Source organism: Ranitomeya variabilis, chromosome 3, assembly GCF_051348905.1.
Source record: "Ranitomeya variabilis isolate aRanVar5 chromosome 3, aRanVar5.hap1, whole genome shotgun sequence".
NCBI classification, from domain to species: Eukaryota; Metazoa; Chordata; class Amphibia; order Anura; family Dendrobatidae; genus Ranitomeya; species Ranitomeya variabilis.
In genome coordinates, this window is record NC_135234.1 from 496,444,936 (window position 1) to 496,471,989 (window position 27,054).

The following is a 27,054-nucleotide window of genomic DNA, read 5'->3' on the forward strand; positions in this document are numbered from 1 at the left end:
TTATGCGCTAAACTTTCTCAATTTTTCATATTTCTAGTGCAGTAATGCAATTCAAGTTTCATGTTTGCAGGTTTTGGCGCTACAGTGTGCTGCCTTATTGTCTTGCTGGAAGACCCAGCCACAACCCATTTTTAATGTCCTGGCAGAGGGAAGGAGGTTGTCACTATACTATAATCTATTTAAAATCCCTGGTCAGGAATCTGCACATCAAATAGACCTCTAAACTTACCCTTACAGGGGTATTCGCATCTTGTACATTCATGGCATATCGACAGGATGTGTCACGTTGCACAGATGGTGTTGCGCCAGCCCTGACAACTCAAATGTTGCACCAGGGATGTTGAAAGGCAAAAGATTCATGGGCCTTTGGTCTACATGCCAGGTACCACTAACATGGACGCTGGAGTCCTGTGAATCGATACACTCATCTCTACCCACAAGCGTAGAGGATGCCCCCGAGTCCTGTTGTAGGCCTAAGTGTAAAAATGCTTTGTACTGTCCTCATATATTTGTACATTGAAAAAAGGACTACCCAATCATTTTTCCAAACTGAATAACCCAAGTTTAATAACCTACCTTGGTATTGCAGTCCACTCATTCCGTTAATGATCTTGGTTGCTCTTCTCTGCACCTGCCTTAGTTTAGCTATATCCTTCTTAAAATATTGTGTATAAGTATGTCCACACTAGTCTAGACTTGTAAAGAGGCAAAATGGGCATCTATGCCTTTTGTAAGGTATCCCATTATTTTATTTGCCTTAGCAGTAGTTGCCTGATACTGATCATTAAAGTGGAGTTTGCCCAAGTTTTTTTTCAGTGACAGTTTTACCCTGTGCTTTACAATTTAGTACATAATTATACATTTTATTTCCTCTGCCCAAGTGCATAATCTTACATTTCTCTACATTAACTTCAATTGTCATTTCTCAGCCCATGCCTCCAGCTTACATAAATCCTTCTGTAATATTAAATTATCCTCCTCTCTCCATTCACTTGTATTGAGCCGAGGCAGCGCCCTGTCTATTGATGCGGACAGTGGGCATGTCCAACTAGAGGGCACGACCTTGCTCCATACAAGTGTATGGAAAGCGAGGCCATGCCCACTGGTCGAGGGTATGTAGAAACTCATTCATACCCTCCAGTCCGGGGTCTGAAACTGGCGGGTGGGGTCGCACACACAAAGTGACCGCAGACTTATTGGTATTGGTTTTGACCTGTCAACCCCTTTACGGTCTCTGCCCCTACATTATGCTGCTGTCAGATATGGGGGTAAAAACTTGGTGACAGATTCCCTTTAACTTGCATCTGTTTTGAAGTTATAAAGATACACAAGGTGGAATTCCCCGTTGGATGTACTTCTTTCATTATCTATTCATTCTTCTTAGTTTCATTATCACTTTAACAAAAAAAATAACACATTTCCTAACCCTAAACAAGTATAAGGATGAAAGGTTTGTTTGGTATAGAAAAAGGCCATATTACAAGTATTCCAGTTACCAGTTTGTGATCAGTCAAACATCCAGTGCATGTCTATCCTCTGCTCCACTGTGGGACAGGACATGCTATATTGGTTGTAGAGTGCTGGGTAAGAGGTATCTGAGACCAAATTGAGGTGCGCAGCGTTAAAATAAACTTACCATAACATTTTCCTTCTCAAACCGATGTCCAAAATGTCAGATAATTATCAAAAACAGACAGGTCTCTTATGTGCAATAAGCATCTTAAACTCTCAACAATACATATGAACATACTGTAAAAACTGGAATAATCAGAAGGTCAGTTACTGAAACATTTTATTACCATCTCAAATAGTTTAAGAAATCTACACGGAGCTTGACTGGGAAACAAAATAAGATCATTACAGCTGTATAAAACATTAGTTCATTGTTATTTAATAAATATAAGTTTCATTTTGGAGCATAGCATTGGGATGGGTACATCGACAAACACAAAATGCTTCATCGCAGCAAAGAGATTCAATGCTTTTGGTCTCATAATTGGAACTGATATCTAATTTTTAGAAAAATAAAATAATGACATGGAATGAAAAAAAAAAAAAACTGGGAATTTCTGGAACACTGTGTTTTATGGCACAAACCACAGCACAAATGACAAAGTTAAAAGCAAACAAAAAATGCAAAAAAACTAACTGGAACACTGTATAATTTATAAAATATTTGATGTCGCACGGACACCTTTTTGTTTTTATTATTTTTGTTTAACTTAATCACAGGTTTACTACAGTACAGTTGATTTAAAGGGTCAAATAATTGTGGGTACAACACACATATGCAGACATATCGATGTTATAAGTGGTTTAGTAAGCAAAAGCAAAATATTGCAAACAGAGCGGATAGGTTTCTATTTTGGTATTCAAAAGGGTTTATAAGGTGCAAACATTTCCCATGAGGACGTTTAGCGACATCTTGATGACACTGCTGTGAATATGATCATGTGAGTATTTATGGCAATATTGTGGCATTTCCACATAAGCCCTGTTTATTACAGTTTCTATAGAGCCGAAGTAAGCCATGGTGTCCTCCATGGTCTCAAGAATGAAAAACAAGGGTAGTTAAGGGTTTTCCATCTTGGGAATACATTTTGCCAGCTCTTGGATAACATATTAGACTTGGATATGCTCTATGTATATACACACATACAAATTGGGAAATGATGGAGTGAAATATTAAGTTGTGCTAATATTGGTTACCTGATTATACCAATGCCTGCCTTAAGGATTCAGTGCATTAGCAAATAGATCTACTGAAAATCACTTACTCAGAGCCAACAATGGCCAATATCTTAAAAACTAACTAAAGCTTTGCAGGATTTCTGCTACTCTTAGTGCCTAGCAGCTTAAAAATTAAGCAATATCTACAAAAGTTTCTGAAAACAGTCACTACACTACTCTAAGGGAAAGCCACTTAGGTTTAGTAACTCAGTATTCACATATAAAATAAGATAATTTTTCTCTCCTTTTTTTCCAAAAAAAAGGTACCATAGTTATACAGAAATAGCTAGAAGCAGTATTGAAATGTTATAAGGGGCAATCCGACAAAAATAGATATATCTAAGGGGATCACAAGAAGGAGGATTTTATGACCACTGATAATGTGCGGGACCAAAAATAGAGTAATACAATTCTGAATTTCAACATATTATAATTCCTGAAGTGCCATACCTAAAATAGGAACACCCTGATCTAACACTTTGTGACAAGCAGTAGTGCCGATCTTATGTTGGTTTAAAGCGAGGGTCCCCAAGTCATATACACTGGTGAGGCACATTATACCAAGTGATACTCAGCAACATTAAAGGGAACCTATCATTTGATTGATTCTTCCCAAACCACAGGAAGTATGGATCAGAGCCTGGCTGTACGATATCAGCCAGGAACGTTACTTTCCGAAAAGCTACGGTGTTGAAGATCCGGCAGAGACGAGATCCAGGAGACTTTTCCAGGAGAGTGACCGGTCTCTCCCGAAGTACGCATACGAGAGAGGCCTGACAATCACCTCTAGCAGTGCCGGAATATTCAAACTATGTAGTGAAAAACATATCTGGCTGCAATTGTGCACCCAGACTCTGATTCATGCTGCTCATGGTTTGGGGCAGCATGAGTCAGCGGACAGGTTCCATTTAAGCGTTTGCTCCACTTTGTTTTTTGTATTGATAACGCATCCTAAGGATAGGTCATCAGTATCAGACCCGGTGGATTGAATGAATAGGAATGGATCTGCAGTACCAAGTCGAGAGCACTAAACAGTTGACGGAGCTGTACTGTTCAACGAAAACAGCTGATTGGTGAAAGGCGAAGGACCCCACAAATTTGATATTTTTGACCTATCTTTTGGATAGGTCAACAATATAAAAGTAGTGCAGCAGTCCTTTAAAGTAGACCTCCAATTATGGGTTTGCCACCAGAAGCTTAAAACTGATTGTAGCAGGGAGCAGGTGGTCTTATTGACTAGGCAACCACATGACACCAGAAGCTACTCTTAATGGCCCTTTTACATGAGGCTGCTTCAGGCTGGTAAATGACCACGGGTCAGCTACATGCAGGCCAATTGGCGTTTAATTACTTGCCTGTTCACACAGAACATCAAATATATGGGCATAGAACAATCAATTCAAGATGATAATTCCGTGCATAGACTATCATGTCATTGGCAGCCCATCCTGTTTTCACAGGGGACGATGTGCTGCCAACAATGATTTTTAGGTGGACGTAAAAATAATTGCAACTGATGATCAACAAGCGTTTTCCACGCTCGTCACGTGATTGCCGACCTTTTTAGGGGATCTTATAATCTGGAATGAGTGCTCCTATGAACACTCATTTGTTAATTAGCAAGAATTTTCTGGCATTTAACATTGTTGACAACCAGACTGCCTACTTTCTATGCTGTGCTTTCTTGTTGTCAATTATACATTTCTGGTGAGAGATGCGCCCACACTAGTAACAATAGGAACCTGTTATTAAAGACTGCACTGAAATAACCCTACTCTAATACATGATAACTGTCACTTTAAACTGGTCCTAATTAACAGTAAAGCAAAAAGAATACTTTGTGTAAAAAAATAAAAACTCCCCTAGGAAATGTAATGTTGCTTGTTCCTGTCAAGTGGCTGTCATACGATCTTGAAGCCAAAATTGATAGCCAACTGTACTGCCACATAGTAATGTGATCTGCAGCACACAGTGAAGCACCTAAGCAAAGGAAGCACATGAGACTCCTGAGCCATCAGCTGGGGAACACTGCCTTACATTCGGTCTTGTGCCAGATATACATTTCCCGAAAAGAACCTTGATGACCTCACTATTGCTCGAGCTGAAAGTGTACAGACTGTACAAGCAAAACCAGTATCTCCACCTTAAATAGTTCTGCTAAGGATAGGCACCACAGACGACTATCAAGTTCATCAATGCTGTTGGAAGTCAAAAGCTGGAAATGTCCACTGCAAACAGTGATGATGACCTAATCTTATTTACCTAAGGGTCACTTACAATTATATTTAGACTACAAAACCGCAGTCAGAGTATTTAAGATCAGGATCATTTCAAATGTGTAGTTTTGAGGTCCTACTGAAAATCGACCAGCCGCATCCAACCTTCTGCAGCGCACCATAAAGCCACCTTATGGACTACAGTATCATGATCAGAGGTCTGGTATACCAAGGGTCTACATAAAGCTAGGTGTTTCTATATTAGAAAGAAGGCAAACATGTTTATTGCTGTAACAGTACCCCAAGCTCAACGTTTGAGCATGGTCCACGTAAGAGGACAATACAACACCCTGCTGGAAGAAGATAGCGGGGCAGTAAAAGGCTTTCACTCATAATATGCAGGCAGTGGTTTAACAAAAAAGTCTCATATGGAAACAACCTTATCTAGTAATTTCATATGTAAAAGACACTACTGAAATTTCTTAAGTTTCATATTGTTGATGTTGCTGTTAAGTATTTGACACCACAATCATTAAAACAATGGCTTTATATCGCCTAAATTAGGCTAAGTGGGTTATCACAAACTGACATACACACCGCTGTGATTAAAACACAGGAGAAACCTTCTTTAAAGAGGCCTTTTAGACGTGGATGTCAGCAAATCACGGTATTCCACATAATACAACAATTCTAGAGCATCTGCTCTTAGCCTGCAATGTGCCATTCCTCTTAGAAATGTATGAATATATTGACAACTAGGTGTTACCGGTTGGGGGGTGTTCCTACACGCTGTGACACTGGCCAATCATGTAGGGACACACCCCATTTGGAAAAAGAAAGGAGACCACCCCAGTTGTCAATGTATTCATAACTTCCAAGGTGTAGCTGAGGAATGCCATACAAAGCTATAAGAATAAAAAGGATTTAAAATTGCTATTTAATTGGGAATACAACTATTTGGTAAAACTGTAAGGTCAGGGGTGACAAATTCTAATTAACTGGAAGACATTCACATTATACATTGCTACAGAATAATAACAACGTACTTTTGGAGATTTCATTCTTGAGTGGTAAATTTTATCAGATTTTTTAAATCAGACAATAGATTTGTATATTAGGAACTTGCATATATACCTCTCTCTCTATTACATACAAAAAAACAGAAAGGAGCATAAAACAATCACCTTCAGCCTACTCTAAGCGCCATGTAACGAGGCACTGGGGAAGGCCATGTGAAGAGGAGGACAGCCCTAGCTCCGGGAGGGGTCTGCAAGGGCAAAGGACACAAGGGCAAGGACACTAGGTCAGCAAACACTTGGTTAGTTATGTCCAAATTGCCTGTTCGGGTTAGTACTGCCTATATAAATCCCTAAAATATGTTTACAGGTTTACCAAACCTACATACTATGGCTATGTTCACATGCAGCATTTTTTTCTCTCTTTGGAGTAAAAACGCTGCATTCAAAGTGCTATTTTTTTTTATAGCTTTTGCTGGGACTGTAACAAGAAGCTTTGACTTTTCATATATAACACTGCAAAAACGCTGCATGTGAACATGGCCTAAGGGACAGCAGGCACAGTTAGGGCGGCTGTACACAGGTTATCACGTCTTTAAAAGCGCATTGTAAAGATCAGCTAAACATAATCCTTACAGCGACATGTCACATCTATATACTATGAACAGAAATGATTTTTGGGGTTATTATTTTGCATTTAGAACTGAAACTCAACATGTTGTTTTGCTTACATTAAAGCCTTTTACAAAGTGATTCCTAGATGGAATGGAGGACAAAAGTACGGACAAATACTGCTCCCCTTAATCATGACGAGGTGCATGCTCAGTGCTAGTGCATAGTTATGTATTACTTCCCTGGAGTGACCTGGGTAATAGGAATCCCTGATCTGGATGCTCCGGTCATTACCCTAAAGTACAGTATCGATGAACAGCATTACTGCTCAAATTGCACGGCAGCTCCGTAACGCGCCACAACCCTTCATACCTTCAAATATAAACAGTGCACAAAATAGCCATCAACTATTACACAGGGTTAATGACCGCATCTCAGCTTCATTATGCTTCCAAGTAAAAGGCTTAAAGTGAAATGCACATCCACATAAAGCAGGCATTAAAGGAAATATGTCAGCAGGTTTTTGTGGTGTAATCTGACAGCAGCATGATAAAGGGACAGAGGCACCAATTCCAGCGATGTGTCCTTTAGTCTACTGGGTGCAACAATTGTGATATAATCAGTTTACTTTGCTGCAGATATAGCAGTGCCTGGTATACTGAGCTTTATATAACCCTAACCACTCCAATGATAGTGGGGAGGAAGTGGTTGGACCAGAAGGCACAAGACACCTAGTCCTGTAGCAATATTCTCCTGCTGATAAAACACTGATTTTATGGAGACAGCAATACACAGCCCGGTAAGTGACACATTGCTGGAATCAGTGTTTCAGTCCCTATATCATTATGCTCTCAGCTTAAATAGCAAAAATCTGGTGACAGATTCCCTTTAATCACAAACAAACATGTAAATTGTAATGCCACTATGTTATGATTCGTTCTGAAATCTGCCCATTTTACATAAAGTTCATACCCAAGAACCAACCGATACTTACATGTATGTCTATGATGGGTAGAAAAATGCTATTTTATACAGGGTCACTTCATTTTTAGTATTCCATGGAAAAAAAAAAGTTGTAAGCATGTAGAGAGAGAGCTAAGGACCATCTATTAAGGCTTATTACTGAATGTGTGCATATCAGTGTCTGTTCAGACTATGTCAGTACATTAAGGATGACATGGAGTAGGTGGCATTTAGATAGCCTGTGTTTATGGCACATGGCGTGAGCTGAGGATATGAAGCAGGGTCTATAGTCTACAGAGAACTAGAGAAGTGCAGAAGGCAAGGGTCGCAGACAAGACACACAACAACCCTAACATTGGTACACCTGAGCCTACGGATTATATCCTCCTGGAACAACTTTTACACTCAGTCTCAATATAAATGTAAGCATAAACTATTATATAAACCATTTTTGGAACGTATATCTTCATTTACAAAAATGACCAAGCATGTCTAGTATCTAGTGCAGTGCATCAGTATTTCATTTCTTAGTAACTATAATATGAAACTAGCATCACACTCCACGTCACGGCGCTTCTCTACGGAGACACAGCACAGGCGGCTTCTTCGCCTTCACTCTTCATTATTCCATAGTTAGCCTCAGCTGAAAGCAACCATGACCGTAGCGCCGTCTTCCTCCATCATTAGGCCAAGAACAAGCTGAGCTTTAAGGACAAAACCCAAGCTTTTGGCTTCAAGTGAAACTCTTATCTGCCCATTTTGTCCTCCATTTAATGGATAAATTTAGCCTTCCTAAGTAAGGCTCAAGGCTTATATTTCAATATGGAGTCAGGTTTTGCCAGAAAGTGAAGCTTCATTGGTCAGCACAGGATATAAGCACAGCTGCCTGGGACATGTCTTTCTTCTGTCCATCTCTTGCATGGGTAGATTTAGGACTTCTGAAGAGAAAACAACAGCCTCGTTAGAATAGTTGTCACGCATGTTCCCTGCTGTCTCATCCTAACACCCCAGCATTGTGTAACCATTTCCAAGACATAACATCCATATACAAAGCTGTCATGGACCATAGTCTAAAAATTATGAATTCCCCTCCCAAAAAACATTTGAAATGGAGCTGTCACATTATCCAGGGCTTCAACACAAGCCAGAACTGCCAAAGAACTGGTGGAAATGAAGAGAGAAAAAGAAATGGCAGGACTTGCAGACTCTAACTTCAGCATAAGGCCTTATTCAGACATCTGTCATTTATCATATACACACAAAAAAAACAGTCCAAGGGTCATCAACGTTTTGGATCCAAGCTTCATCAGTGTTTGGGTTTTTACCATCTATGCGCCATCTGCGATTCTCATAGATGGTCCAAAAAACCCCCCACAGACATAAGAATAGCACCACAGACTTTAATGGGTACAAGTTCTAGCCATCAAGTCCACAACTAGAACTTGTACGTCAATAAATGGGTATCTGGAGGTCTTATCGGTATTTTTATAAAAACAAAGACACATTTATGAGATATGGAGTCTGCAGAAGAAAACAGAAGACAAAACACTCCAAAAAATCTGACCTGTGAACGTTTTCCATCGCTGCTACCTCCGCCAGAGCAGCTAGGCTAAAGAAAGCAGACACAGCTGGTATGTCTTGGGTAATACTGCAGTTCTGGTCAACACCCGCTTCCCCAGAGATTGTGAGCTCTGCTCTGCAGGTTTCCTCCACGCTGCAACTACTATGATAACTACTTGGAGGACTTTTTTCATCTGGAAAAAAAATAAATAAAAACACACTTAGAAATATGTAAATGTTAGTTTTTTTATTCACAATCAGACACATTTCCATTAGGAGATGATATTTTTATAGATCTTATTAGCTATTTATTGTCTATATTTCTTTCACCTATTGGGTTGCTTGCCCCCCTAGTATAGCCACTCTACTCTGAACACAGAAGTATATATACACAACGGGCAGCATAGTGGCTCAGTGGTTAGCACTGCAGCCTTGCAGCGCTGGGGTCCTGGGTTCAAATCCCACCAAGGAGTTTGTAGGTTCTCCCCGTGTTTGCGTGGACTTCCTCCGGGTTCTCAGTTTCCTCCCACACTCCAAAGACAGATAGGGATTCTAGATTGTGAGCCCCAATGGGGACAGCGATGATGATGTATGTAAAGCACTGTGGAATTAATGGCGCTATATCAGTGAGTAAAATAAAACCACATGAAATATATTCAGCACAATGTATAGGTGCAATGCATTTAAGCTTTCAATCTTCCGAGGCTTTAAGAGTGACCAACGTTTTAATCTTTTTTCATAAAGCAACAATGCATAGTACACATGAAAATAAGAAATTCTGTAATATAACTGGAACAATAAGAGAATTCAGTTTCTTTCTCTATCGCTTCATTGGGGGACACAGGAAACCATGGGTGTAAAAAAGGCTAACTCTTCCCCAGCAGGCTTCACCCACCGACTGGCAGAGAGCCAGTCCAAGGAGGCAGACATGGGCCTGCATTCAGACCTCTCTCTACCATCTTGTTGTGTTTTACTAATGATTTCCTTCTTTCTTTCAGATACAGCTTGTGACTTCAGGCAACAGAATGTAAATTATCACCCTGATTTCCCACCTAAGAGAGAGAGAGAACAGTGTGGTGCCATCCTGCAAGGACCCGTAGAAGCGCTCGTCAGCGTGAAACGGCCGTCGGCCGTCATCCTCCACTCCCCTCCCTGCTAAGTTTATCCATGCTGCAATAAAGGATTGGATTTTACCTGCCCGGTGAGTGCGTTCCTCTCTTCTTATACATTTGGATATTTATCGTCTGTTTTCCTTGGATACTGCACCACTGGAGCTGCCGTGTGGGACTCTCAGCATTATTTTGATTGTTATGCTAGGTGGTTAGTTTGGCTGCAGCTGTGCGGAGGTGATCTTTTCTCTTTTTTTCTGGATACATTGTGATAGGACAGTCGCTTACTCTTGGCTCCTTTTTTTTCCCCAAAAAAATATAGGCCCATGCTTTGGCCTATTCCCATCTCTGTACAGGCCATGTCCCCACCTCACCTTAGCGTCCCTTTTTGAACTAATCCCTGCGATTTTTACTGCCTCTTCAGCACAGGCTTTATGTGGCTCCACTCCCTCGCTCTCCCATCCGGCTCCATGTGGCCTGCAGTTCCTTGCTGAGCTTCAGCTGTAGCTGCCTGGGGTCCCTGACACAGCTCCAGCCGCATATGCCTTCAGTCCCTGGCATAGCTCCAGCCGCGACTTACTGGTTCCTGGCACAGCTCCAGCTGCGAGTACCTGCGGTCCCTAGCACAGCTCCAGCTTCGAGTACCTGCGGTCCCTAGCACAGCTCCAGCTGCAAGTACCTGCGGTCCCTGGCTATCTCTAGTTGTCTCTGGCAGTTCCAGCCACAGCCTCACACATGTTCCTCCTCCAGCACTCAGGTCTCCTGCGCACCGGTGTCTTCACACAAGACAAGGTAGGCCTTGCCCAGGATTTCCGTTTTTCAGACTCAGCCCCTCATTTGTCCCCGTCTAAGCGGCCAACCCCCAGTTTCTAACTTAGGGAGTCTCACTCCCCCTCTTTTATTATCTTCCTTGCAAGGTCAGTAAATGGTGTGAATATGGCCTTAAAGGGAACCTGTCAGCAGGATTGTGCACAGTAGCCTAAAGTGTTAGGTCGGTGCCATTATACTGATTAAAATGATACCTTGGTTGATGAAATCCGTCTTGTGGTTGTTGTTTAATCTTTATTTTCAGTTTTAAGTTAATGATATGCCCGTGCCCCCGGGCGGCCTGGGGGGGCTTCATGTGGTGCTCTGATTAGGTATTCATAATACAGACTGCTGACAGGTCATTGATCCTTCACTGACCTGCCCCCTAGTTTGCATAATGAATATCTGTATATACTGAAGAAAAAAAAAGCCCTTCTGCAGGCCAGTGCCAGCCGTGGCACCTGTGCTGCAGCATAATTGCATATTTACTGTCTTAATAACTGTGCTTGATGTTGTTCAGATGGTACAAAAAATATATTTATACATTTTAAAATGGCGCCCACCGCGCCCGCGCAGTAGCACCTATCGGTGTACATAGAGGTGATCTGATAGCTGCTGTTGCGCAGGCATCGGCGGCGCCATCTTGCTGGAGAAGAAAAAAAAAAGTCCTCGTCTAAGATGGCACCGCCAGCGCCTGCGCATCTATTTTGTTTCCACAGAAACAGACCATCTCAAGTTTTCAATAAGCTAACAGACAAGGTGGTGTTATAGACAAGGTTCGAGGGAGTGAATAAGTCTCCGATCGTTAGGGAAACGGATTCCTGTCATCCTGTAGATCCTGTTGCCTTTTTCAGTGGCCCTCACCCGCTTATGGTAGTTGTTCCACAACATTAACCTCAGGCTCAACGCAGCCTCACCCAGGCAGACCACAATCGTGTCAGATCCGCGTGGCTACCTCTGCCCTCGCACGTCTCAGGACCACCCCTCAGGAATAGTTTTACTGCTATTGGGTTGGTAGTATTGTCTCCACTATGGGAGTGGAGATGCGTCCATATTCATCACCTTAGTGAGTGGTACCACGTGACCGCTGAGCACAGGGAGAGCTGCAGGCAGGCGCTGGTGGCCGGAACAAGATGCAGTGCCAGCACCGAGGGTGCGCAGGTAGGTGAGTATTATGTGTGCGCCGGCTCTTGGCACCCGCTGCTCTGCCACCCCCTCCCCCGACTGCTTTCTGTACCGTGACTTGTGTATAAACGGAAGGGGGTGGTTTTAGCACAAAAAAAGGTGCTGAAAAACTCGGCTTATACACGAGTATAAAATATGTGGTTTAAGTCTTAAGAGGGGTGGCCCGGGCAAGATAGTTCATCAATATCAGATTAGTTAGGGTCAGACACCCGGCTCTCTCACTGGCAGTCAGAAGTAAACACTTTGGCCCCGATTCATCAAATCGATTACGTTCTGCGTAAATAATTTTGGAAAGTCGCAACATTTTTGCACGAGTAGCTGAGCAAAACTTTTGTAACTTTTCGTGTTTTCAATCGAGTTTTGACCAGTTCAGCAAAAATGGGTGAAGATGTGGAGGGACAGGAGTGTGATAGGGGCATGAAGGTATAGATCGTCAAATTCTAAAGTGTTTATATCAGGCTGCCACCAGAGCAATAAACAGATGATCAGTAGGAGTCCGGGTGTCAGTCCTCCATTGATCGGCTATTAATGACCTTTTCGATAGATAGGTCATCAAGTCACTGACCACAGACAACCCCTTTAAGCGTATCGTTTTATTCTAATATATACGGGATTTGGCCTTTTTTATTTTTATCAAGTCAATTATTATTATTTTTTTAATTAAATTTAAAAAAAAAAAAAAAAGCAGGGGACAATATTAAACAGCAAATGCATAGAATCTTGCTAGGTCAATATCATACAATTTGATACAGGGGAAGGTACTGGAAGAACTATAGTGAACTGCTGAATAGAAAAGCAAACAATCATGTATCAAAAATTACCGCACACTCAGAACTGGTATGATGCAAAAGGTATTCAACAACTTTATTAGGATAAAGAAAAGGTTGCCACAGAAAAATACGTGTAGATAGAAACCCAACGTTTTGACCCTAGCGGGTCTTACTCATGGGGTTACTTGGTTTCCGAATAAGTAAGTATAAGTGGCAAAAGTAGAGGGCAGGAGGACAATCCCCTTAATGCATATCCTGTCACTTAACACGAAGCGAAGAGGGGTCATCCGTGTCCCTAGTAGATATTAAATGTTGAATGGGATGGCAGTCATGTCTGTGGTAGGCCTGTGGTGTCCTGAGTCTCCTGAATAGGTGGCGCTCCCGCGCCCTGCTTGATGTGTTGTGCACACACGTGACGGCCATCCCATTGGACATTTACTATACTTACTTACTCGGAAACCATGTAACCCCATGAGTAAGACCCGGGAGGGTCGAAACGTTGGGTTTCTATCTACACATTTTTTTCTGTGGCAACCTTTTTTTTATCCTAATAAATTTGTTGAATACCTTTTGCATCATACCAGTTCTGAGTGTGCGGTAATTTTTGATACATGATTATTTGGGCCACAAGGTCCGTTTTACCAGCCCCTCCCTGTCCTTGACCTGAGTGCGCACCATTATCCCCTTCTAGCAAAGCAAACAAAACAGAAAAACAAGTAAAGAAACCTGGGGGGGGGGGTACACGAGTTTGATCCGAATGCTCTCTGTGTGAACTGCAAAAATCGAACATCAGACTATCAAATAGGTATAAAGTTTAGGCACAACAGCTGTTACAAAAAAAAACAAACAAACAAAACAAAACAAAAAAAGCAATAAAAGTGTTTCTTACCTAAAGCTGGGGCAGATGAAGGCTGACCGTCCAGAGACCTGACCAGATGTGTTATTTTAGTTTTTCTTGCTTTCCTCTTCTGACTTCCCACCAGAGGTTCCTGTGTTGCTGTAGGCTCTGGAATGGCAGGGACAGGATTGGAATTGTTCCTCAGTGCATCATCAGTGGTGTTCTTGTCTTCTGCTATGGCTAAACCAAAAATAAAAATGATACACATTAACTTAAATAAAGAAGCTAAACCGCTAATCACCAGCGATTTAGGCTTTGAAAATGCAGCTAGAGAAAACTTGCTCATAGAGGAGACACCTCTGGCAGTGGCTAATCTTCCCTGAAAACAAAAAGATCAAACATTGAAATTCAGCGTGTTTGGATGACTTCTCTAAATGTGTATAGGTGAGGCCTTTATAAACAATGAATCCAGTTCAAAATTATAACACTGACCTACAAGGCCATCCATACTCTGTTTCCTCCATATACAGAGGCATGTAAACGTTAAGGGCACCCATGGTCAAAATTAGTGTTAGGCAAGTTGAAGATCGAATGATTTCTAAAAAGGCCTAAAGTTAAAGATACATTTCCTTTGTATTTTAGGCAAAAAAAAATAAAAAAATTATATATATATATATATATATATATATATATATATATACGGTACATATAATTTTTTTTCATCTGTTACATTTTAAAAATGTAACAATATAAAATGGACTGTAGCAGAAGTTTGCACAACCTTGGAGATTTGTGTGCTCAGATAACATTGACTAGGGTTTCAGATCTTAATCAGCCTGTTAGGGTTATGGCTTGGTCACCATCATCGCTAGATAATGACAGGTGATGCAAATTTCCCAGCTTTATAAAAACCCAGCCTCCTCCACCCTTGTGCCAAAAACAGCAGCCATGATTTCTTGTAAGCAGCTGCCTAGCACTCTGAAAATGAAAATAGTGGAGGCCCACAAAGCAGGAGAAGGCTATAAGAAGATAGCAAAGCGTTTTCAAGTTGCTCTTTCCTCAGTTTGTAATGTAATTAAGAAATGGCAGTTAACTGGAAAAGTGGCATCAAGATAAGGTCTGGAAGACCAAGCAAAATTTCAGTGACAGCTGCTCCTAGGATTGCTAGACAGGCTAATCAGAACTCCTGCTTGATTGCAAAAAACTTTCAGAAAGATTTAGTAGACTCTGGAGTTGTGGTTCTTTGCTCTGCTGTTCAGAGACACCAGCACAAATATGACCTTCATCAAAAGAAAACCTCTCCTGTGTCCTCACCATAAAATTCAGCGTCACTAGAATGCAATAAAAACCCCACCTAAACAAGTCTGATGCATTTTGGAAACAAGTCCTGTGGACTGAGAGGCTCACAATGATCAAGGGTATGTGTAGAGAAAAAAAGGTACAGAATTTCAGCAAAAGAACATCTCGCCATACATTAAGCATGGGGGTGGATAAATCATGCTTTGGGGTTGTGTTGCAGCCAATGGCACTTGGGAATGTTTGACTGGTAGGAGGGAAGAATGGATTAAATTACATTTCAACAAATTCTTGATGCAAACATAACACCATCTGTAAAAAATCTGAAGTTGAAAAGAGGATGGCTTCTAAACTAAAATGGATAATGATCTTAGACTACACACACAATAGACGACCTGAAAAGGTGCAAGCTGAAGGTTTTACAATGGTCCTCACAGTCCCCTGATCTGAACATCATTAAAAATCTGTGGCTAGACTTCAGATTAGCAGTGCATGCAAGGCAACCCAGGAATGTCACAGAACTGGAAGAATTTTCCAAGGAAGAATGGATGAAAATCCCTCAAACAAGAATTGAAAGACTCTTGGCTGGCTACAAAAAGTGTTTAAAAGCTGTGATACAGAGTCTTTGACTGTAATTTATATTTATTTGTTATGTAACTCTTTCTCACCATTGAATAAATGGTACTCTAATAATAATAATAATAATAATAATAATAATAGATACAGCAGTCTGACGGGTAGACATTGGTTAGTCACACAGGTTAACCACAAGTCCTAAGAACAGCCAGTACAAAAAGCAAGCAGGAGCAGCAGGAAGAGAAAACCCCCTACAACTCCTCACCAATAAGGCGGGGGAGGAAAGGTGTTGTCCATTCAGAAAACTCATGACTGAACAATGGGAAACACAAATAAGGCAATATTATTATTGCCCATGTGATGGTTATATGATCATTGGCTTTTTTGTGGTTCTTGATTTTGAATGCTGCAGTTGGATGTAGGAGAGCTTAGACATAGGCAACATCTAGTGCTGGAGAATACAATGGAACCATGACACTGCATGGCACACTTTCTACATGGTGAAGGGTCCTCAGGTAGTTGTACACACACAACTTACTTATACATGCCATACTTATTGCATTCTTCAATAAGATGAACGAAGTAAACGTGTAAAAGTGCTTTATCTTTTAATGACAGAATATAAATGAAGCTAAAGTTCACAACAAGACTTGTGGGGTTGCTGAGATAATGTCTCAACGATAGAGTGAAGAAAAAATGGTATCTCACAAAAGGTTTAAACTTAAGACTTACAACTGTAGAGGCCCCATGTATCAGCTAGAAATCAAATGACCCCACAAGTGAGAGATTCGGGTGCTAGACCAGATGTATGCAGCCATGATGCCCACATCTTTTCCCATTTAGCCATTGCTCTCCTCTTACAGTAAACTTACTTCTCCATATGAAGCGACCAATTTATTTTACTCTTGAAGTCAGTTGTGATTGGTGGCGATTCCTGCAGCCAGTGTTGTGCTATCAGCTTCCCAGCTATAGGATCTCTTATTCTTGGGGTGACACATCTTCATCTTGTCCAAGAATGGATACATAGGGCAGTCGCACCCTGATAAATTGTGCTTATTACATCTACTACTTTCCCTCAAAAAATTTCAGAGTTTGGAACACCACATCATATGAAGAATTCCAGAGTAAGTCTGACATCTAACATAATAGCGAGTGCTTCATAGACTGTACTATAAAGGACAATACTAAATTATTTATTTATATATCAATAGGGAAATTGGGGGTGATTCAAACCTTTCTAGTCAAACGTTTCTTTTTTTTATTATTTTCTTTTTATTCTATGCTCTAGTCCACTGGCAGACTTAAACCCAAGATTATTTGATCTTTTGTACTCTATACTGCAATACAGGAGTACTGCAGTATGTAGGGAAATTAAATGGGGTTCCACTTTCAGGAATGAGGGCCCCAAACAATTAGATGCTTGGAACAGAAAAACAAAGAGAGGTACCTTTCACCGATCCAGGAGCATGGTCTAAGAGGCTTCTGTCAGTACAGCACTGACAGGTATAAAGCAATGCAATGCCGTATACCGTATTTTTCTGACTATAAAATGCACTTTTTCCCCAAATTTGTTTTTGGGAAAATGGGGGTGTGTCTTATAGTCAGAATATACTTCCAAAATACTGTGGTGGCGATCCCGGTCCGACGCTGCAGGGAGATGCAGCCTCCCTTCCCAGGCTGGTGCGGAGGTGGTGTGGGGGGACTCCGCCGACATTTTGTGAAAGCCCGGGGGCCCCCGCAGATCTTAATCTGCTGCGATGTGGTGGCCTCCAGGAAAATGGCCGCCGTGGGCGGCGCATGCTCAGGACGAGACCGTTGACAAGATCTGAATCTGAGCATGCGCCGCCCCCAGTGGCCATTTTCCCGGAGGCCACCGCATCGCAGCAATGGATCTGCGGAGGCCTCCGGGCTTTCATAAAATGTCGATGGAGCCCAGCTGCACCACAGAGTATCACTGACGCACTTGTCGCAAAATGTCGGCGGAGCCCCGCCGCACCACCGCCGAGCCTGTCGCAAAATACTGGCGGAACCACCGGGAACCCCAGAGCACCACCGCCGCTCCAGCCTGGGATGGGATTTAACAAGAGACCACCGCACCAGCCTGGACCACCGAACAACCCCTGTGACCACTCCTCCAACTGTGCCGATCCCCCCCCGGTAAGCTGAATTCGGACTGTAAGGCGGATCCCCATTAGACACATTTTTTTCCCCCTATTTTCCTTCTGAGAATTTGGGGTGCGTCTTATGGTCGGCTGCATCCTATAGTCCGAAAAATACGGTTCCAGCTATTAGAGTAAAATAGAATCTCATAAAGGGACCAAGTACAAAAAAAAAAAAATGTATACCAAAAAATACCGTATTTTTTGGATTATAAGACGCACTTTTGTTCCCCCAAACTTTGGGGAAAAGTGGGGGGTGCATCTTATAATCCGAATCTCTGTGATGTGCTGTGCTGTAGAGCGGGGGGGGGGGCTCTGAAGTGGTGTCAGGGGGCTCATTAGCCTCATGTAATATTCACTGCACCCGCTGTCCATCACCTCGGTGCTGAAGCCACCAAGTTGCTTTACAGGGGGGCAGTGCATATTACATGTGCCTGCACTCCCCCTCCTCCTATCATGAATATGCCCCCCTGCAGGCACACACATAGCCCCCCTCAGTCACTACATGCAGTGATGTCATCACTGTGTGCCCAGGTCACATGATCTGATGCCTGGGAAACAGGAAGTGCAACCGAGGAGCTGGGAGCCATCATCAGAAGGTGAGTTAAGTGTTTGTTATTTTATCATGTGCCTGCCAGCAGGGGGGCATGTGTGTGCCTGCAGGGGGGCATGTAGTGACTGGGGGTCTATGTGTATGCCTGCAGGGGGCATGTAGTGACGGGGGGGGGGCCATGTGTGTGCCTGCAGGAGGGCATGTAGTGACTGGGGGGCCATGTGTGTGCCTGCAGGGGGGCATGTAGTGACTGGGGGGCAATGTGCATGCCTGCAGGGGGGCATGTAGTGACTGGGGGGCCATGTAGTGACTGGGGGGCATGTGCGTGCCATATAGAGAGGGGGGGCCATGTGCGTGCCAGCAGGGGGGCATATAGAGAGAGGGGGGCCATGTGTGTTATGATCCGGTGACCTTGGAGCCGCATGAAACTTTCTCTGGAGTCGGTGGAACCTGTACTGGCTGCAAATCCTGAACTAACACCGCAACTAGAAGTAGCCGTGGGGTGTGCCTAACAACCCTAGACACCTTGACACAGCCGGAGGACTAAATACCCCTATAGATGGAAATAGGAATGCTATCTTGCCTCAGAGCAGACCCCCAAAGGATAGGCAGCCCCCCACGAATAATGACTGTGAAAAGGAGAAGATTAGACACACGCAGGTAGAAAACAGGATTTAGCAAAAGAGGCCACTCTAGCTAAATAGGAAAGGATAGGACCGATTACTAGGCGGTCAGTATTAAAACCCTTCCAAAAATATCCACAGCAGATAATACAAAAAGTTCCACAATCTAACTAAAGACATGGAATGTATATCTGCCACTCCAGAGAATCCAGCAAGACTGAGAAAATACTGACACAATCTAAGCTGGACAAGAAAACACAAGGAATAGCACTGAATTGTGAAACACACAGCATGTGTGTCACAGGAAAAAAAAAACCAGACACTTATCTTTGCTGATTTGGCAGGAAGGCAGGAGGAACCAGGCAGAGGTCAAACACCTCCCAACAACAATTGACAACTGGCAAGGACTAATGAATCCTGCACACCTAAATACCCCAGTCAGAACTGCAATCAGCAGATACACCTGACCAGGACTGCAACTCAGGGACACCTACAACCACCGGAGGGAGCCCAAAAGCAGAATTCACAACACATGTGCGTACCAGCAGGGGGCTTATAGTGACGGGGGGCCATATCCAGGATGAGATAGGGGGCAGTGTGCCAGCAGCACAGGGGGGCAATGTGCCAGGATGGGGGTTATATAGATACCAGGATAAGGGACATATATATGATTTGTAAGACGGACACTGGCATTATAAGACAGACCCCCATTTAACATAAAATTATTTTTTTCTCTTTCTTCACCAAATTTGGGGGTGCGTCTTATAAAGCGAAAAATACGGTACATATATGTAAGAACAAAAACAAAAGTACACATTTATTATCGCCGCGTCCGTAATGATCCAAACTAAAAAAAAACTTTCCTCCAGTTAACCCCTTCAGTGAACACCATAAAAAAAATTAAAATGAGGCAAAAAATGATGCCTTTTCATCATATCGCTGAACATAAAGTGGAATAAAACACGATCAAAAAGTAAATAAAAATGTTAACGCTGAAAATGTCATCTTGTCCTGCATAACCAAGCCTTAATACAGCTCCGTCAGTGGAGAAATAAAAAAAAAACCTTATAGCTCTCAGAATAAAGTGATGTAAAAACAATTATTTTTTCTAAAAAATATTTTTTGTGTAAAAGCAGCAAAACATAAAAAAAATGATATAAATGTGATATTGCTGTAATCGTACTGACCCGAAGAATAAAGATGCCCTATCACTTCTACCACGCGTGCATTGGCATAAAAAACCCTCAAGAAACAATTCCTGAATTGCTCGTTTTTGTTCATTCTGCATCCCAAAAATCAGAATAGAGAGCGTAAAAAAAATTAATTAATCTAATACATGGCCAATTGGCTATGTTTATTGTGAATTGCCATTTTTTTACTCATTTCATATCCGATTGCTTTTAAGGTGGTGGTTTTTGGTTTGTTTTTTGTTGGTTGTGTATCATTTTCTGGCCTAGGTTGTGCAGTTGTCCTCTTGTGGCCTCTGCTGTCTGTTTGGCTATATTTTAGCCATTTTTGTATGTATAAACCAAAATAGTAAATATGTGGTATTATGTTTTGTATAGGCCCATACATATATATACTACACATATTATGGTAGCTACATCCCTATAGTTTAGATACATAGAGGAATAGTTATATGAGCAGGGTATTCTCTCTGTTGCAGTATCTAGGCCTAGATTTGTGAGGGCACAGAGAGATAAAATAGACATTTCTCCATTGTAAAACGTTATTTATCATACTTAGTTTAAATCACAGATATATCTGGTTTGCAGAGGTATATTAGCAATATTTACACAATTGAGGACATTTTGAGGAGCGGGGGCGCCACTGCGCAGGTTAGGGTGCCAACCTCCGCAAGTAGGCAGGTTGAGATAGGCCAGTTTAGGGATAGGCACCCCCTTGGTTGTGTTTTTTTCTTTCTGTGGTGCTGGTGTTATGTTAATCTATTTATATATTAAGGTTTTTATTGAGATTTAATAAAGATAAGGAGATTTTTGTGTACTCACCGTAAAAATCTTTTTCTCCGAGTCAATCATTGGGGGACACAGGACGAATGGGTGTTATGCTGCTGCCACTAGGAGGACACTAAGTTAAACACACACAAAAGATTAACTCCTCCCCTGCAGTATACACCCACGGGCTGGACAATCCAGAGCCAGTTCGGTAACAAAGCAGTAGGAGTAAACCAGTTAAAAACAGTAAACATGTTATAGTCAAAACACGGACTGAAGAGAATAACCGAGCCAACTAGGCTAACAGGGAGGGTGCTGTGTCCCCCAATGATTGACTCGGAGAAAAAGATTTTACGGTGAGTACACAAAAATCTCCTTTTCTCCTACGTATCATTGGGGGACACAGGACGAATGGGACGTCCCAAAGCAGTCCCTGGGAGGGTAACAAGAAGTTATAAATGCTGTGCGTGCCTACGAGCTACAGATGAGACACTGCCGCTTGTAGGATTCGCCTACCGACGGACGCGTCTGCCGAAGCCTGAGAGTGCACATGGTAGTGCTTCGTGAATGTATGCAAGCTGGACCATGTAGCAGCCTTGCAGACCTGTGCAGCCGATGCCTGGTGCCGTATGGCCCAGGACGCGCCGACTGACCGGGTAGAATGAGCCTTGATCCCCGGAGGTGCGGCGTGACCCTTGACACGGTAGGACTCTTGGATGGCGGAACGAATCCACTTGGCAATGGAGGCCTTGGAAGCGGGCAGACCCTTCCGTGGCCCCTCCGGAAGAACGAACAAGGCGTCTGACCTACGGAGAGACGCCGTTCTGGAGACGTAACGTTTGAGACCCCTCACTAAGTCCAAAGTGTGGAGAGCCCTTTCCGTGCGGTGGGAAGGAGCAGGGCACAGTGAGGGAAGGACAATTTCTTCATTAAGATGGAAAGAGGAAACACCTTCGGAAGAAAAGTCGGACATGTCCGCAGAACTACCTTGTCCTGGTGGAAAACGAGGAAAGGCGGTTGGCACGACAGAGCTGCCAGCTCAGAGACACGTCTAATAGACGTGACAGCCACGAGGAAGGCGACCTTCCACGACAAGAACAGCAAGGACACCTCATGCAAGGGCTCAAAGGGGGGCTCTTGAAGAGCACAGAGGACCAGATTCAGGTCCCATGGTTCCAAGGGCATTTTGTAAGGCGGAACCATATGAGAAACTCCCTGGATGAAGGTTTTGACTTGCAGTCTGTTTGCAATCCTTCTCTGGAAAAGAACCGAGAGAGCAGAAATTTGGCCCTTAAGAGAGCTAAGGGCAAGGCCCAAGTCTACGTCTGATTGAAGGAATTCCAAAATGTGAGGAATAGAAAAACGGAGGGGAGAACGTCTCCGATCCCTGCACCAGGCGAAGTATGCCTTCCAGGCGCGGTGGTAGATGCGCATGGAAGAAGGCTTGCGTGCGCGGAGCATGGTAGATATAACCGTCTGGGGCAGCCCCTTCTGCCTCAGTACCCAGGACTCAACGGCCACGCCGTTAAACACAGGGCCTCTGAGTTCGGGTGGTAAATGGGCCCTTGAGACAGGAGGTCTGCGCGGCTCGGCAGCCTCCAAGGTACGTCTGAGACCAATTGTACCATCTCGGCGTACCATGTCCTGCGTGGCCAGTCCGGAGCGATGAGAATTACTGGAATCCGTTCTGCCTTGATCTTCCTGATCACCTTCGCCAGAAGGGGAATTGGAGGAAAGATGTATGGGAGTCTGAAACCCTGCCATGAGAGGACGAGAGCGTCGGCTCCAAGGGCTGAGGGGTCGTGAGACCTGGCCACGAAAACGGGAACCTGGCAATTGAGGTGAGATGCCATTAGATCCACGTCCGGAGTCCCCCATCGAGAACATATCTGGTGAAAGACTGCGGGATGGAGAGACCACTCTCCGGGATCGAGACTGTGGCGACTGAGAAAGTCCGCTTCCCAGTTTTCCACGCCTGGGATGTAAACTGCTGAGAGTATGGAGTGGTTGGTCTCGGCCCAGCGGAGAATGAGCGTTACCTCGGCCATGGCCGCTTTGCTGCGAGTGCCCCCTTGGCGGTTGATATAGGCTACCGCAGTGGCGTTGTCGGACTGGACTCTGACCGCGCGGCCGGAAAGGAACGGATGAAACTGGCGGAGAGCCAGTCTGATTGCCCGAATCTCTAAGATGTTGATGGGCAGCTGGGATTCCTGCAGGGACCAGCGACCCTGAGTCGAGTGGCGTTGGAACACTGCACCCCATCCGAAGAGACTGGCGTCCGTCGTGACAACCAGCCAGTGCACCGGAAGGAAAGACTTCCCCCGAGTCAGGGAGGACCTCTTGGTCCACCACCTGAGAGACTGCCTGATTGGGCGAGAGAACAGGAGACGGCGGTCGAGCGAGGCGAGATTCCTGTCCCATACTGCTAGAAGGGCGTGCTGTAGGGGACGGAGGTGAAAAACAGCAAAAGGCACTGCCTCCATCGCCGCCACCATCCTGCCGAGTACCCTCATGGAGAAGCGTAGGGAGTGAGGGCGAGGTTGGATAAGCTTTCGGACTTCTCTCTGTAGAGTGGAAACCTTTTCCGGAGGTAGGAGTACTAGACCCTGAGAGGAGTCTAGGATCATTCCCAGGTAGGATATGGTTTGAGCCGGGACCAGGGAAGATTTTTTGAAGTTGATCTTCCAACCCAGGCGCAAAAAGGTATTTATGGTGACGTCTACTGCTTCTGAGCAGGATCGAAAAGAGGAGCCCTTTATGAGAATGTCGTCCAAGTAGGGCAACACCACTATGCCTCGAGCATGGAGAATGGCCACGGCAGCTGCCATGACCTTGGTAAACACCCGAGGAGCGGTGGCCAGCCCGAAGGGTAGGGCGACAAACTGAAAATGGTGCCCCTGGACCGCGAAGCGGAGGAAGCGCTGATGAGACGGTAGGATGGGAATGTGCAGGTAAGCGTCTTGAACATCTAGAGATGCAAGGAACTCGCCCTCTTCCAGAGAGGCAATTACCGAGCGGAGGGACTCCATGCGGAATTGACGTACGCGAACGTACTTGTTGAGAAGCTTGAGGTCTAATATTGGACGTACTGATCCGTCCTTCTTTGGTACGATGAAAAGATTGGAATAGAAACCTTGGTACCTCTCGTTCTGAGGTACCGGGATGATGACCCCGTCTTCCCATAGCGACTTTATGGCCTGGAAATACTGACGGACCCTTGCTCTGGGAGGAGGGGACTGGAAGAAACGAGATGGGGGACGAGAGACAAACTCTACCTTGTAACCGAAGGACACTAGGTCGCGGACCCATCGGTCGGGAACTACCGAGAGCCACGCGTCCCGAAAAAAAAGTAGGCGGCCGCCAACTCTGTCGGTGTCCTTCGGCATTTGCCAAAAGTCATTGAGGTGGAGACCTGTTAGGTCTGGGCCCTCGGGATCCCTGTTGTCTGGGTCTGCCTCTCCAGGAGGGAGAAGGTTTGTAAGACGGCTGGGAGGCTCTGTCCTTGCGCTGACCTCTCCCGACGCCGGGTGGCGCGGAGGAGGGATTGGACCAATTGGAGCTAAAACGGAAATATCGGCCTCGGCCCTGTTGGTTGCGAAAGGGCCGAAAAGTTCGTTGCTGGGGAAGGAATTTGCTCTTTCCTCCTGTGGAGTCTGCGATTATTTTGTCTAGTTTGTCTCCAAAAAGGCGTTCGCCCTGGTATGGAAGAGACGTGAGGGATTTTTTGGAGCCCGAGTCCGCCTTCCAGTCCCTGAGCCAAAGGGATCTGCGGATCGTGACAGCATTGGCCGCTGCCTGAGAGGCACAGTTGGCCGCGTCTAAGGATGCGGAAACTACGAAGTCCCCCGCTCTGGCAATCTGAGTGGTCAGGTGTGAAATTTCGGGGGGTAAGTCGGCACGTAGTGCTGTAGAGGTTAAAGACTCGGCCCAATGGGTCATGGCCTTTGCAACCCACGTGACGGCAAAAGAAGGAAAGAGAGAAGCCGAGGAGGCTTCAAAAGCCGAACGAGCCATCTGTTCAATTTGTCTATCAGTGGGATGCTTGATGGACGCACCCTCGGAGGAAGATAGAACCGCCTTGGTGGCTAGCCGAGACACTGGCGGGTCCACGGAGGGTGACTGAGACCACTCCTTAGCTAGGTCCTGAGCAAACGGATACTTCAATTGCATAGCCTTCTGACCTGAGAAACGTTTATCCGGACGGACTCTATGGAGATCGACAATGTCCTTGAATTGAGGGTGCGTAGGAAAAAATTTATGAGCCTTTGTGGTTCGCCCGAATGACACGGGATGAGCCGCCTTGGACGGGGTTTCCTCCTCTAACTGTAGCGTCTGACTTACAGAGTCTATGAGAGAATCTAGGGTCTCTTGATCGTGATGATACTCTGGGGAACAGGACGCGTTGGATGCGTCGTCCAGGAAGGATTCCCTGCTATGAGTCGGGGATGAGTGGCGAGAGACATCGCTCTCTGAGCCGGAGGGCTGATCACGGACCGGAGATATTACCCTGGACCTCTTTTTAGATGAGTGAGGGCTTCTGGAAGCGGTACGACCTCTAGGCCGAGAGGGGTTCTTAGACCGCGTTACATCATCCGTGGAAGAGCCCTGGGTAAGGGACGGCTCACGGAGGGACTGTATCGTCCTTTCCAAGGATGCCACAGATCGAGCAAGGGAGGACGCCCATGCGGGGGTACTAGGCTCGCTACATTCCGGGACAGAGGCCGGAGTATCCTGTGCCGCAGACATTTCGCAGGCGGTGCACAGCGGAGCAGTGTGACCTCGGGGCAGAGATACCTTGCAGGAGGTGCACACAGCAAAAATAACAGAGTGGGTCTTTCCAGTCCGTTTTTGCTTAGACTGTGACATATTTGTGATTAAGAGAGCGTACTGGCAGGGGGGGAGACAATCCTACTGAGTGCGTCTCACCAAAGTCCTGCGGTGGCCTGGCAGGTAGATCCTGAAGTCCTGTGCGCTGCGGAGCTGCAGAGCCACCAGCGTACTTCCCGGTCCAAGATGGCCGCCGAGATGTGAGAAGGGCGCTTCTCGGGAACGAGAAGCGCCCAGGGAGGGGGCGTGTCATGGGCGGGCGTTGGCGTGCATGTAGGCGGGCGCTGGAGTCCGGCCCGGGCCGGGTTGCCAATGCGCCAACGGAGCGCCGGATTGCCCGCCGTGCCCCCTCAGAAGTACAACGCTGCCCCGCGGCTGCAGAGCCGCATTAGTAAGAGAGTAAGGGGCCCCCTCCTGTCAGCTCGTCGGTCCCCGCACTTACCCTGTGCGATGGAACCGATGCTCCATCCACCTTCACCTTGGTAGGGAGAGGGTGGAGAGCTTTCTGCCGCCGTGCGTCATCCGCTATATTCAGTGGTGATGCAGTGGGCGGCTGCACGGATGCCATGTCAATCTGTCCGGCTGTGCCCTGGCTCCAGGAAACTTAGGTGGATGATTAGTCCCCGTGGTCGCCTGAGAGGGAGGGAGGGAGATCGGAACGCTAAGGAACCGTCGCCACACTGAAACGTGAGCCAGGGCTGGCATCCATCGTCGCGGGAAAGGATACAGGAGGAACGCTCCATGTACTTGCCCGTTGTTGGTGCGGGAGAGATCAGAGCTGAAAATTTGCCTGTCGCTCCCTTCTCTCCGTTAAATCCAAAAAATTGGTGGGGTCCAGAGGACCCAAGTGCCTCCTGAGACACTAAGTAAGAACTGGCTCTGGATTGTCCAGCCCGTGGGTGTATACTGCAGGGGAGGAGTTAATCTTTTGTGTGTGTTTAACTTAGTGTCCTCCTAGTGGCAGCAGCATAACACCCATTCGTCCTGTGTCCCCCAATGATACGTAGGAGAAAAGTATTTTTAATAAATAGGGGTGTATTTCTGTGAGAAAAATATGAATAATCCCTCTGATTCAATTACGTATAACCTATCACCTCAACCACGCGTGCATTGGCATAAAAAACCCTCAAGAAACAATTCCTGAATTGCTCGTTTTTGTTGATTCTGCATCCCAAAAATCAGAATAGAGAGCGTAAAAAAAATAAATAAAAAAAAATAAAATAAAATGGTACCAATAAAAATACGTCAACACGTCCCTC

General features: G+C 44.8%; 1 protein-coding gene across 6 annotated transcripts in view; it reads right to left on the reverse strand.

The window, feature by feature from the left end:
* Positions 1–1,775: 1,775 nt before the first annotated feature.
* BBX (BBX high mobility group box domain containing) overlaps positions 1,776–27,054 on the reverse strand; it is a 104,556-nt gene continuing 79,277 nt past the window's right edge. For all 6 annotated transcript variants that reach the window (XM_077296814.1, XM_077296813.1, XM_077296811.1 and 3 more), the window contains 3 exons: positions 13,858–14,046; positions 9,102–9,291; positions 1,776–8,475 (listed from right to left, as the gene is read on the reverse strand). In XM_077296814.1, the coding sequence (XP_077152929.1) occupies positions 8,391–8,475; positions 9,102–9,291; positions 13,858–14,046 (464 nt within the window). In that variant the 3' untranslated portion in view covers positions 1,776–8,390. The remainder of the gene's footprint in view (positions 8,476–9,101; positions 9,292–13,857; positions 14,047–27,054) is intronic.